At 35.3% G+C, this 15032-nt stretch overlaps 1 protein-coding gene and 1 long non-coding RNA gene across 3 annotated transcripts in view; one reads left to right on the plus strand and one right to left on the minus strand.

Moving 5' to 3' along the window:
- Positions 1-15032, minus strand: part of LOC133257557 (uncharacterized) — a 527623-nt gene that overhangs the window by 297544 nt on the left and 215047 nt on the right. The window lies entirely within an intron of this gene.
- LOC133235413 (phosphatidylinositol N-acetylglucosaminyltransferase subunit P-like) lies at positions 2456-3010 on the plus strand. Its single transcript, XM_061396913.1, has one exon. The coding sequence runs from the start codon at positions 2584-2586 to the stop codon at positions 2989-2991; it is 408 nt and encodes a 135-aa protein (XP_061252897.1). The 5' UTR covers positions 2456-2583; the 3' UTR covers positions 2992-3010.

Below are 15032 nucleotides of genomic sequence, written 5' to 3' on the forward strand. Positions count from 1 at the left end.
CACATGCAATTTTAAGTCTATCAAAAAAAAAGAAAATTAGACATTTTCAAGAGTTACAGAGAGAGTTATTACTAAGTTAAGCCAAAGCCCTGCCTCCTTCTTATTGTATCTTTCATGTATTTTTTAAATCTAAAGACAGGGAATATTTCATGCAAAGATGGGAAAAATAAAGATCAGAAATGGAATGGATCTAACAATAGAAGATACTAAGAAGAGGTGGCAAGAATGTACTGAACTATATAAAAAAGATCTCAGTGACCCAGATAACCACGATGGTATGATCACTCGCCTAGAGCCAAACATCCTGGAGTGTGAAGTCAAGTGGGCCTTTGGAAGCATCACTATAAAAAACAAAGATAGTTGAGGTGATGGAATTCCAGCTGAATTATTTCAAATCCTAAAAGATAATACTGTTAAAGTGCTGCACTCATTATGCCAAAAAATTTGGAAAACTCAGCAGTGGCCACAGGACTGTAAACAGTCAGTTTTCATTCTAATCCCAGAGAAGGGCAATGCCAAAGAATGTTCAAACTATTATACAATTCCACTCATTTCACATGCCAACAAAGTAATGCTCAAAATTCTCCAAGCTAGGCTTCAACAGTATGTGAACCGAGATGTTCAACAGTATGTGAACACTTTCAGATGTTCAAATTCTATTTAGAAAAGGCAGAGGAACCACAGATCAAATGCCAACCTCTGTTGGATCATAGAAAAAGCAAGAGAATTCCAGAAAAACATCTACTTCTGCTTTATTGACTACACTAAAGCCTTTGACTGTGTGGATAATAACATAGTGTGGAAAAGTCTTCAAGAGATGTGAATACCAGACCACCTTACCTGCCTCCTAAGAAACCTGTATGCAGGTCAAGAAGCAACAGTTAGAACCAGACATGGAAAAATGGACTGGTTCCAAATTGGGAAGGAGTACATCAAGGCTGTATATTGTCACCTTGCTTATTAAACTTATTTGTAGAGTACATCATGCAAAATGCTGGGCCAGATGACTCACAAGGTGGAATCAACATTTCCAGGAGAAATATGAATAATCTCAAATATGCAGATAACATCACCCTTATGGCAGAAAGTGAAGAGGGACTAAAGAGCCTCTTGATGAAAGTGAAAGAGGAGAGTAAAAAAAGCTGGCTTAAAACTCAACATTCAAAAAACTAAGGTCATGGCATCTGGTCCCATCACTCCATGGCAAATGGGGTGAGAAAACAATGGAAATAGTGACAGACTTTATTTTCTTCAGTTCCAAAATCACTGCGGGTGGTGACTGCAGCCATGAAATTAAAAGACACTGTCTCCTTGGAAGAAAAGCTATGACAAACCTAGACAGCATATTAAAAAGCAGAGATATTACTTTACCAACAAAGGTCTGTCTAGTCAAAGCTATGGTGTTTCCAGCAGTCATGTATGGCTGTGAGAGTTGGACCATAATTCAGGCTGAGTCCTGAAGAATTGATGCTTTTGAACTGTGGTGTTGGAGAAGACTCTTGAGTGCCCCTTGGACTGCAAGGAGATCAAACCAGTCAGTCCTAAAGGAAATCAATCCTGAATATTCATTGGAAGAACTGATACTGAAGCTCCAGTACTTTGGCCACCTGATATGAAGAGCCAACTCATTGGAAAAGACCCTGATGCTGAGAAGGATCGAAGGCAGGAGAAGAAGGGGGCAACAAAGGATGAGATGGTTTGATGGCATCACCAACTTAATGGATTGAACAAGTTCCAGGAGTTGGTGAAGGACAGGGAAGCCTGGCATGCTGCAGTCCATGGGGCCCCAAAGAGTTGGACATGACTAAGCAACTGAACAACGAAGACAGGAAATCAAGCAAAAATTATGACTGCGTAGTTATTTGTGACATAGTCAAACAGGAAGAAGTCAATGAAATAAGTTCCTTCTCATCAGGTGTGGCAGAACATGTTGAAAAAAATCCATAGCGTGTCAATTCTTAGAAGCAAAAGAAAAAATGAATAGTGAAAAATTGAAATATGAGATATAAAGAAAATATATTTCAAAGCAAATACTAAGATGGACTTTTATCTATTCCAGGTAGTATGGGCTTGGTAAAACTTTGATTCAGGAAGAGTTGTAATTAGGGAAAAGAACACAGCACATTAAAGAATGAACCATATCATTTGAGAGAGAATATAAGAAGTCTAGTAAATCTTTGGAAGAACTAAAAGGTGACATACATACAATTCCCAAACCCAGTTCATATAGAAACCGTATTTCTATAAAATGCAAAAGATCTTAGAGTTTCTTGGCATAGTGCTAATTCAACTAATTTTCATCCTTAGCCAACATCCTCTAAACATTACTGTTTCATCTTTGTACTTATTTGAATTTTTACCAAAAAAAAAAATCTTTTATTAGAAATATAAATCTTAGGTCCTTCCTTCTCTGTTCTCACAGCGGTGAAGCCTGTAGAGTTGGGGTGGCGTTCAGTTCCCCCACCCTGCTTTCCCCTGACCTCCCCCACCTTCCACTGCAGGATGTGCGTGTGCACGTGAGGCTAGGGGGCTGGTTGCTCGTGCAGGTGACGTTTGGGTGCTCGGTGCAAGTGTGCAAGCAAAATGTCTAAAGCCACAGGGGAAATGGTGGAAAATGCACTGTCGCCATTGCAAGAAAAAGCGATTTATGGCTTTGTTCTTTTCTTAAGCTCCCAGTTTGGCTTCATACTGGATCTTGTATGGGCTTTTATTCCTGAATCTTGGCTAAACTCCTTAGGCTTAACTTACTGGCCTCAAAAGTATTGGGCCGTTGCTCTGCCTGTGTACCTCCTCATTACCGTAGTCATCGGTTACATCCTCTTATTTGGAACAAACATGATGAGTACCTCTCCACTCGATTCCATTCATACTATCACAGATAACTATGCCAAAAATCAACAGCAGAAGAAAGACCAAGTAGAGGCCATCCCAGCACTAAGAGAGATTCCCATTAGTGAAGTAAACCAAATGTTCTTTCTTCCAGCCAAATAACTTTCCACCAAAAACTTAATTGTATGTGGACTAATACCAAACATTTATTATAAATTTTGACATAAAGAGTTGACCATACTAATTTTGACTATATTTCAGATTAATATCCAGTATTGAAATATTAAAAAAGAATGTAGATTGAACTTCTTTTATATTAAGTTCTATTAATATTATAAATGTTATCAAATAGTAGTTACTAATGGACAGAATAAATAAAATACTGCACTACCATATGGCAAAAAAAAAGAAATATACATCTTAAAAGTATTTATTGAAGACAGCACTAATTACAAGATAAACAAAATAACTGACAGTGATTTGTTTGGAAATACATTTGGAAGTTGCACATTCTTTTCCGATAATGAGAAATGCACATGAAACTTGATTTTTAGTTATTTTAAAGTCCTATCACAAGTCTGTTCTAACCAGAGGGCAGGACCTCTGCTGCTCTGATAAAATTATTCCTCACATGTCTTCTACAACAGTGCTGTTTATGCAAGAAAACAGTATTACAGCTAGTTTTGTGATGGTCTTCCTGGGCAGGCATCATACCAGAGTGGATCCTGATGAATGGATGTTTTCAGCAAAATATAACCATTCTTTATTCTTTAATGATTGGGAAAACAGCAGTTTCCGCTCTGGTGGTCAGAGAGAGAATGATTTCAAGCCTTTTTAAATGTGTTGAAGTATTGGATCTGCAAGCTGAGTCAATACAAAACCACTTCAGCATGGTGGTATAGTCATCAACACATTAAGCAATGATTACTTCTCATACTTTCTGTGACTTGTTATTTGCTTCTTCAGAAACTACTTTTGAACACTTAATACAGAGCAGTGAATATTATCACCAACAATGCACAAAAGTTCTTTTTCTTCTACAAGAAAAACTTGAGGTGAGAATTAGGATTGAACAGCATGTCTACAATTTTGTGAGAACCAGAATAAATTCATGGTAACAGTTTTCAATATTACAGCTCTTCTTTTCTGTTATTCCTGTAATAATAATAGATTTATAGTTCAACCATCATGTTTAGAAGAAAAATAATTCTTTAGATACCATGCAACATAATGTAGACACAGGTTCAACAAATACATGTTGGATTAAAAACTTCTAAATGTTAGTGCCTGTAGGTATGATGAAATGAAATAATGGTTTTCTTAGTAGTCTCAAAAGTAGCTCAGATGACTCAAACTGATACAACTTCACTGATTTGTTAAACTCCATATAAAATTATCCTAACTATACTTAGCATGCTGGTTCCAAATAGGAAAAGGAGTATGTCAAGGCTGTATATTGTCACCCTGTTTATTTAACTTATATGCAGAGTACATCATGAGAAACGCTGGACTGGAAGAAACACAAGCTGGAATCAAGATTGCCGGGAGAAATATCAATAACCTCAGATATGCAGATGACACCACCCTTATGGCAGAAAGTGAAGAACTAAAAAGCCTCTTGATGAAAGTGAAAGACGAGAGTGAAAAAGTTGGCTTAAAGCTCAACATTCAGAAAACGAAGATCATGGCATCCAGTCCCATGACTTCATGGGAAATAGATGGGGAAACAGTGGAAACAGTGTCAGACTTTATTTTTCTGGGCTCCAAAATCACTACAGATGGTGACTGCAGCCATGAAATTAAAAGACGCTTACTCCTTGGAAGGAAAGTTATGACCAACCTAGATAGCATATTCAAAAGCAGAGATATTACTTTGCCAACAAAGGTTCGTCTAGTCAAGGCTCTGGTTTTTCCTGTGGTCATGTATGGATGTGAGAGTTGGACTGTGAAGAAGGCTGAGCACCGAAGAATTGATGCTTTTGAACTGTGGTGTTGGAGAAGACTCTTGAGAGTCCCTTGGACTGCAAGGAGATCCAACCAGTCCATTCTGAAGGACATCAGCCCTGGGATTTCTTTGGAAGGAATGATGCTAAAGCTGAAACTCCAGTACTTTGGCCACCTCATGCAAAGAGTTGACTCATTGGAAAGAGACTCTGATGTTGGGAGGGATTGGGGGCAGGAGGAGAAGGGGACGACAGAGGCTGAGATGGCTGGATGGCATCACTGACTCGATGGACGTGAGTCTGAGTGAACTCCGGGAGTTGGTGATGGACAGGGAGGCCTGGCGTGCTGCGATTCATGGGGTCGCAAAGAGTCAGACACGACTGAGCGACTGATCTGATCTGATCTGATACTTAGCATGCAAATGTTAATAAAATGGCCTAGATAAAAGGTATAAATAACTTTTACAGATTTAAGTTTTATCATCATCACTATATACTTACTTGGTTGCCAATCTTATGCACTTTTCTATGTAGTGGACCAACAAATAAGCTTTAAAAAAATGAATTAAAAGAATGTGGCTGAAAGTGAGGTCTGTGTTCTTACTCCACCCAAGCATGGCAATTATCCAATTCACATGGCAATTTCATGTCCAAGAGTTTACACAAGGCACTTTATAAGTTCATTAACAAATTAGAGCTAACAAGTGCTCAGAGGTAAGTCATAAAATAAATGGGCTCATTGTGATCAGATCTTACCTTTTAGAAACGTTCTTACTTATTTTGAGAATTTCAACTGAAGTAGTTAATAATGTTATATATGAGAGCCCTCAAAACAATTCACTTTTTAATCTCCACTTTCATAACTAAAATATCAAGATGATTTTTTCTTCATCTTAAGTCTCAGCACTATCAGCATCCTTCCTTACCCTAATATAGTATTGCTTTTGTTTGTCAGACAAAAATGAACATTCATTAGTTGACATTTATTTTGATAATTAAGCATTAAGATAATACTGTATTAAATTTTTAAGGTATGATTGTTTGACATTTCCCAAGAAAACCTTTCCTCACTAAGAAAAAAAAAATCTGCTTATTTCCCCAAATAGCTTTAAATATATATAATAAAAAATATGTAATTTATTATGTTTTTTGTTAGTTTATGAGGAGACCCAGATGTTCATGTTCATGAATCAGTATTATGCTATGTGCTGTAAAAGAGATTAAGAGAAATAAAATATTCTAAATTACTGAAATGAACTTTTAATCTAGCAAAGCAATAAAAATGATTCACCAATAACAGCAATACAATGTAAAATGGGAATATATAAAAGGTATTATCTTGAGGAGCTCAGGGAAAAAGTATTAAGAAGTGATAAAATATAACTTAAAAAATACCATATGGGTTTCATCAGGTAGCAATATCAATTAAAAGGGAAATGAGAAAAAGAGACAAAGAAGTGAGAAAATAAAGACTATTTGGGGGGAATATTCAATAACACTATTGAACCTAAGTGCAAGGTATATGGAAGGAAATGGTGTGAGGTGAGCCTGGAAAGATAATCCTAGTTTTTTAGAAGAAAGGACTCGGACACAATGGTGTACATAATGGGGATTCATTAAGAGTAGGATATGGTTTGTGTATTTTGGGATGTATGGAGTTTGGGGTGAACGTGGGCTTGAGAGAGATGTTTTGTGCTACAGGAAAAGCCACTCTGGAACTATGAATAGCTGAAGGTCACAATAAATATCTGGGAATCACCCAGACAAGCACCGCAGGCATTATTGTTTTAGATAATATTTTCAAAGAACGTCAGAAATGTGCATATTCATTAAAGATAGGAATATAAATAAACTCAGGAATTAAGCGATCAATTTGTTTGGAGGAGACACTGATTCATCTAAGGAAGCGAACGGATTAGAATTCAGCATTTTCCCAGAGCTGCATTTGGACCATATGCTAACTCTTTAGGCACTTGTCTGTTGTAAAATCTACTTTCTCAAATTAATTTACATGAAAATGTTTTATTGAATTTGCTTGAGGGGAAAATGTGTATTTTAAGATTGATATCAAACATCTGGCTTAAATTTTCAGGAATTCTCTTAATTATAGTACATTATAAGGTACTTTACCCTGAAATGAATGGACATTTTATGTCTTTGGAGATTTCCTAAATTTTACCCAAAATAGTTTTTGCTAAATACTCTTTACTGCTTAATTACTCATGATTCCACAGATTACTCTTTGCATGTCTTCTATTTTGTGTTCATTCTATGGGACTAGAATGTTGTTCTTGCCTTTTAGTGTGGCATTGATGTTAGGAACATTGATACATTTTTTTAAAGCGGGGTTTTTTTTTTCCTACAATATTGATAAAGTTTCATGCTCTTGCCATTGTTAAACTATTGCCCAGTATTTCTCTCTCTTGTTAATACTCTAATCTCTATGTTACCTACAGAGAGAGCTTAACATCTGGGGTATTTTCATTGCTTGGCAAGAAGGTCTGAAGTAATCTTTTTTTTTTTTAAGTAATCTTGTATTTTTCAAATAAACATTGTTATTAAAGGATAACATACTTTCTTGGGCTTCCCTTGTGGCTCAGCTGGTAAAGAATCCACCTGTAATATGGGAGACCTGGGTTCAATCCCTGGGTTGGGGAGATTCCCTGGAGAAGGGAAAAGCTACCCACTCCAGTATTCTGGCCTGGAGAATTCCATGGGCTGTATAGTCCCTGGGGTCGCAAAGAGTCGGACATGGCTGAGTGACTTTCACTTTCATACTTTCTTAATCCCAGTTCCCTATGAACAGAGCCAATAGGTGCCAATTCTGCATGGTGCAACCCAAGGCAGCAAAAGTAAGTGAAAAAAAAAAAAAAACAAGTGAGGCATAAAAGAAGGAAAAGGCACACATGCCCTCTCAAGTTGACAATAGCTTCTCAAGACACAGCGAGCTGTTTGATCTCCTAGACAGCTTCCAGAGTAGCACAGAGGACTTACTCTGTTGGTCATATCCACTGTACACTTATTTTTGTCTATTTGGTCTATTAGTTACAAGGAAAGATGTGTTTAAATATCCCATGATAATTATGTGTTTGTGCACTTCTTTTCATTTTTTCTATTTTTCCCTTTACTGTATCTTAAGCTATATTACTTAATGTCTGGGATATTATTTACTTGTTGGCTGAGATGGTCTTCTTTCTCTCCTGATTTTGACCCTGTAACTCCTTGATGCTCTGGTATTTCTGAACTCCTTCAAGAAATTTTTTATGTTTTGTCCATTTTCTCTATTTGTTCTCAACAGGAACTTTGGTTTAAAATAACTTAGCCCACTATCTCTAGAAATGGCATTTGTAAAATATATTCACTCTTTATTCTACCAAAAGTTAAAAGAAAGCAACTTTAAAGATCATTCAACTTTGATGCTTTCAGGGGTAGAGGGAGTACAAAATAATAAACTGAATAGGACTTTTAGGCTTTTTAGACCTACAAAGCAAAGTAAGGATTCCAAAATATAGTAAAATAAAAAGCTAATCAACATAGTTCAATGAATTTCTTAAAAATTTATATTTGACTGTTACACAACTAAAAATGTTTTAATAATTGTCAAAGCTATCACTGTCTTAGATTTTGGTTCTTCAGTATATTTCAAATTTTCTATCACTCTTAAGAAAGAAAATGAGTTCTGGAGAACTGGTATACCAGGCTAGAACTTCCTAGTGAATGCTTTTGGATTCATCACACTTTCTTGGAGGAAGAAAGAATTAATCAGTTCTTTAATTTGTAAGCTTTTCATTTTATCAGATGCCTGATAAAATATACATCTAATTTCCTTTAATACACATATTAAATGTTAAGGAGAAAAGAAACACATTGCCATATAAACTTGAGAAAACAATTCTCAGCAATTATAGAAGTTAATTTATGTGCCCACAAATTTTACTAAGTACTTACATGAATGCCCAAGGTCAAGGAGGTGAAGTGTACGTTTCTGGGCCATTAAACCCTATCCCTTCTAAATAGATCACAATTAGAAAAACACCTGTGCTGCACATTGGGCCATGCCACTGTGAAATGGTGTGTTCAGATGATTCCTAGTTCTCCATGACAATAATCTAGCAATAGAAGCAGAGCACTTGACACAGGTATTTCCCAATATCATCACAATTATGGTCCTTCCATTACAACGTGAACACTTTAAGTTACAAACAGATGACACAGCTATCAGCATGAAGATGTCAATTTGGAAATTTCATGATAGAATACAAATATACAGTAGAAACAAGATTTTCTGGTTTTAATATATTTTTTCAGTAATATTTTAATATATAAAAATAGCATTTTTATCTAGTAGATGTGCAGATTACTGGTTATACCTTTGTGAACACTTACAAATCTAAAAAAGTGAAGTGAAAATTTAAAACGTCATCAAATAAAACCAATACCCACCTTAGTAAAACAACACTTTCTTCCATTAATTCTGCCATCAAGAAAAATATGTGAATAATTCCTTAAACTGGTATTTTCATACCAATAAAAGAAAATGATTTAGAGTTAAAAACTAAAATTAAGAAATATGTAGAGTATAACAAAAATATATTAACCTTAACTATGATAGTCAATTAGGAAAAAACAAATGACTCACTGTTTTTGATAAATACCAATCATAGCAACAGTGTGTGTGTTCCATCAAGACTACCAGCAAAGATTTACAAATGCAGACCTTTAGTAAAACTCCAAACAAACAGTGAGCCTTGTAATTCAAACACAGGCATGCATGCATATGCACACACAGGCAAGCAACATTAAGACCATAACTTTTTCTAAAGTTGGAGATCTAAGAACTGATTGAGTAGGAAGATTGTCCTTAATGAATAAAAATGGAAAAACATAAACACAATTTTTTCAACAACACAGGAATGGAGTGGCAGAATCCATGATTACAGGCTTCAAGCATGTAGTTTGCTTTGCAAAAAAAAAAAAAATTTTACCTTTATAATGCAATTTTTAAACTGAGGGTTTTGAGAATGTTAAGTTTGCAATGATCAAATATCACTGTTGGCTAACTTCCTCTGCCATGATGGGGGGAGTGTTGAGGGTTGTCAAAAAAGGAGCTAAAAACAGGGCAGAGGCAGTAACTGTAACTAAAGAATAAGGCACCTGATCAAACTTCCAAACAGTAATATTAAGAGCAAATAAATTATAACTAACATAATATTGTATGTCAACTGTATTTCACTTTAAAAGAGCAAATATGTTATGCAAAGGAAGATTAATATTCTACCTAATAATTTTTTCCCCACAGATCATTTATTTTGAGTAGACAAAAATAAATGATCAGAAAGGCTGACCTATACAATCCATGGAATTCTCCAGGCCAAAATACTGGAGTGGGTAGCCTTTCCCTTCTCCTGGGGATCTTCCCAACCCAGGGATCGAACCCAGGTCTCCCATATTACAGGTGGATTCTTTACCAGTTTAGCCACCAGGGAAGCCCCTTTTCCACCTTACTACCTGCCTTTTCTGGGTTGTCTCCTATCTTACTGCACACCTCTTGAGTATTCAATGTCCTTGATGAATGGACTGAATAAGAAATTTCAATAGTATATAAACAGGGATATAATTTCCCTAGTTGACAGAAACCCACGCTGTATCTCTTTACTGAAAAAGATGCAACAGGCCATTCGTTTGCAACAAATTATTCATTTGCAACAAATTTTTCTTTTATGTTTTCCTACTAAGTCATCAGTATGGAAGAGCTAGTTTCTAAAAAGATATATACTGCCACTTCCAAAAAAAAATGTACATTTACACAGTGAAACACAGATATTGCACTTGAACCAAAAATAATGAATCTACTATGATATAATTTCAGATACAGAAATATGTTGATAAGAAGATTCTTTTGTGGTTTTTGCTTAGTCCATCAATGCACAGGATTGAGATCAACATATAGTTTTCTGGAGCTTATAGAACTTCATTTCTTCCTCAATTGTTCATGCTTTAAAATTTATACATATTTGTGAGCTATCTTGCTGAATGAATCCCAGAAGAGTTGGTGATAAGACTCTCTTGCTTTCTGCAAGATGCTATTTCTATCTCTAATTACTCTTCTAAGAAAGAAACATCTGTTTTCGCTCATTATCATTTCTTCTTATTTCCTTAGAGCCTTTATGTATTTTGAAAGTATCTTGGATTATGTTATTGCGTTTTTCTGATATTTTTCATAGAAGTGAATAAAACTTACCCAAAAACCAATCAGAATGAACCATGGAGCATTCAGAGACAAAAAAAAAGAAAAAAATCATCTCATCTCCAACTTTTTTTTCTTTTTTTGCCTCAGATCATTATTTATAGTTCTGCCAGATTTTTTAAAAACCTCATACTGAAATTATGGCTTAATTTGAGAAATTAGAAATCAAGTTTCCCCTCCTACCTCCAGCTTAGGTAGACTTACCTAGCTATTATCAAAAGTTCAGTGACCGTCATTCTTAACAGATGCAGTAGACTTAACTCCTACTAGGAAAGGCCACGTTAAAATTTTAACATACTATTGTTAGGAAAGTGTGTACTAAATGATGAGCTAAAATATTCGCTTTTACAATTTTACCCAAGTGTGATTACATACAGAAAATATAGCATTAAAATCTATTTCAGCTATTGGTTACTGGCTGAGTGGTTTCTTGAAGCCTTGGATATTAAATTCCCTAAAGCATTATTCTGATTTTTTTCTCACCCTTGTGGATTATTTTAATGGTTTTCTTTTTAAGATTCTCTGCATCTTATCCAAATGCCCCTCCTACCATTTCTTGAAAATCAATCAACAAAGTATCTGTTATAAGACATGTTGATTACTGATGGCTTTTATATTGTTATATTGTTGAAATATTTACACAGTGAGCTACACAAACAATACCCATAAAATCTGACAAGCTGATATATGTATCACCCAAGAAATTCTCCATATCAATCAAGATATACAGCATTCTCATCACCACTGAAATGTCTCTAATATTGCCATCCAGTCAATCCTCACCTTCCAGAGGCAGTATTGTTCTGATTTGCAAATATGTCACTATATCTATCTACCTACTGCCTATGTTTTAGCTTCCTAGAAATGGAATCATACTATATGTACTCTTTACCATCTGGTTTATTCTTCTGAATGTTTTGAGATTACATCTATGTTGTTTAATGATTAGTTCAGTCTTTTAAATTATTGGATTATATCCCATTGTGTAACTTTACAACTATTAGTTTACCTATTCTTGCATTTGATTGACATTATTAGTGTTCTTACCAAGTTATGAGCTTTTTAAATAAAACTACTATGAAATCTTTGTTTCATCCACATCTTTGGCTTACATTATTCTCAAAGTGCTTTTTCTTATCCTGAGTTCTTTAAAGTTTTCTTTTAAAGTTAACTTTAAAAGTTTGCCTTTTCTGACTACCCCAGAACTCAGAGAGGTCTCTCCTGGCCTCTTAACTAATCTATTTAAACAATTTATCAGGAAGTTACCCCATAATGTTTTGTTTTATTATTATTTTGGGGTACATGCCATGTAATTACAAACATTTTAAAACCCTGAGGAAGATCTCAAGATCTATTCCTCTGCAACCACATCCCTTAGCACAGAGCCATAAACAATTCAGTCTGTTCAAAAACTGATGGTGCTAAGGAAGAGTGTAATCATTTGTAGCCAAAGGTCCTACTAAGAACTAAAAAACCAAGATTAAATATGAAGGTAGTATTCTTAAAGATATCATAGAGCTGTAGAAGCAAGAAGAAACAGAGGTATTGAATTCTACAGTGGAGAGAGACTCAGATGTCAACTTAGAGTCTGTAGTCACAACCAGAGCCTTTGCCAGTTCTGGTTGAGGGTTGGAGGCTGTGAATCTGGAACTGGCACAAGTAGAAGGCTACTGCCAGAGACAGCGATACCAGCAAAGTAGTTGGCAGTTATGCAGGGAAGTGACAAAATTCAAGACTGGAGGGCTTCAAACATATGGCTGGTTTTCTCTCAAAACACATGTTTTCCAAATTCTGAGACTGTATACAATGCAGAAGACTAAATGACTCAGCCAAGAACCCTTAAGAAGCAGATGAGAATTTCCCACCACACAGCACCATTGTAGAGACAAACTCACAAACGAGAGGGGTCCCTGCAATCATAAGGTCACAGTCAAAGGCTCTAGAAGAATGAGGTAAAGTGTAACAACGTGTAGACTTGAAGGACTAAGGTGAAAGTCTTATGAAAGCAGAACGAAGTTTCTCACAAGTTATTGCCACTGAGCATGCAGAGATTTGCAAGGCTCTTTTTTTTTTTTTTTTTTGCAAGGCTCTTAACTGAAAGCATCCCTCAGGAATGATTAAGAACTAGAGGTAGTCTAAGTCTTTTAAAATTTATTAAAACAAACCACACACACACACAAATACTGCAAGGCAGCCTCCAATCAGCTCAGTACATAATAGGTGGTGAGCCTCCATTCTATCATTATAACAATAAAAAGTATTTTTTTTCTGATAAAATAAAATATTGCCTGAGAGAAAAATCAGACAAGGGAAAAAATATCCACAGAAGATCCTTATATTTTAGTTACCAAGAGTTTTTAAATAACTATAAATTGCTAACAAAACCATAGAGAAAATACATGAAAAGATGAAGAGTTTTGCTAGAAATTTTTGAGTACTTAAAAAAGATCTGAATGGATAGCGTAGTACTAAAATACTGTATCTGAAACTAAAATATCTGAATAGTTATAAAAAGAAGACTGGATATAGCAAGATTAGTGAAATGAAAGGGAGGCCTATACAAAATGTTCACCAAAGAATAAGACAAATAAAAGGAAAGAAATTTATAAGATACATATTGGTCACATATGCATCTTATCACAGTGTGTAGCATACATGTTTAATCACATACAAAATGCAAAGTGTGTAGCATATGTGGTATGGAAACCCAAATGCAGGAGAGAGGACAGGGCAAAAGCAATATTTTTAAAAAGAGCTGGAAATGTTCCAAAATTGACGGAAGCTATCAATGCATACATTCAAGTAGTTCTGCAATCCCAAGCTGAATACACGTAAGGAAAACCACACTTCAGTAAATCATAAAAGGCTTCTGAAAATCAAATACAAAGTAAAAGTGTTAAAAAGCAGCAATAAGACCCTGGTGGCTCAGGTGGTAAAGAATCCATCTGCAATGCAGGAGACTTCGGTTTGATCCCTGGGTCAAGGAGATCTCCTGGAGGAGGGCATGGCAACCCACTCCAGTATTCTTGCCTGGAGAATCCCCGTGGACAGAGGAGCCTGGTGGGCTACAGTCCATGGGGTCACAGAAAGTCAGGCACAACTATGCATAGCACAGCACAAGACATTCAAAGCAGCAATAGTGATATCTAATGTCTTATGAAAAGGTATAAAAGCCGAAAGACAAGGAAAATCTTTAAAGTGCTGGAAGAAACTAGATGCCAACAAAAACTTCTATATGTAGAGAAAATATTCTTAAAAAAAAAAAAGAACACAATTTTAGCAAACAAAAACTGAAAATGTTCATTCTATATAACCTATACTAAAAAATATGCTAAGGGATTTCTTCAGGTAGAAGAAAAATAAAACTCACAGGAAAACATGGAAATTTGGATATTAATGAATTATACCTAAAAAGATAACTATTAGGATAAATGTAAATGGATACTATGTGCACAAAATAATATATAACATCTGCTGCATTTAAAATACATATAAAACTTTAAAAGACAAAAACACAAAAGCTAGGAAGTAGGTTAAAAAAGGCACAGTAGTCTTTTCCTTAAATATTTCAAGTCAAGATTTAACACACATACACAAATTTAAGTAGAAAATCCATCCATATATATATGTATACACACACACATGCACACACACACACACACACACACACTCATGTAATCATTACCCCATTTAAAATACTGAAATTTCCAGCATCTCAGAATCTTTCCTCATCCATCTCCATTATTCATACTTATGTCCTAATAGATTAGTTCTGGAACCTGTTTGGAATGTCATATGAATGAAATCTACCAGTAGGTACTCTTTTACATCTTGTTTATTTTACTCATAATTATGCCTGTGATAGTCATCCATGTCATTTGCAACTCATTCTTTATAATAAGAAGTATCCTAGTGCTTAATATTCTACATTGTATGTATTCACCCTCCTGTTGATGATCATAAGGTTGTTTTCAACTGGGAGCTATTACAAATAAAACTATAAGCATTTTTGT

The sequence above is a fragment of the Bos javanicus genome, chromosome 2 (genome assembly GCF_032452875.1).
Source record: "Bos javanicus breed banteng chromosome 2, ARS-OSU_banteng_1.0, whole genome shotgun sequence".
Classification (NCBI taxonomy): domain Eukaryota; kingdom Metazoa; phylum Chordata; class Mammalia; order Artiodactyla; family Bovidae; genus Bos; species Bos javanicus.

Excerpts from the sequence above, each read along its gene's own strand:
- LOC133235413 (XM_061396913.1), top strand. The coding sequence starts at position 2,584 with ATGTCTAAAGCCACAGGGGAAATGGTGGAAAATGCACTGTCGCCATTG.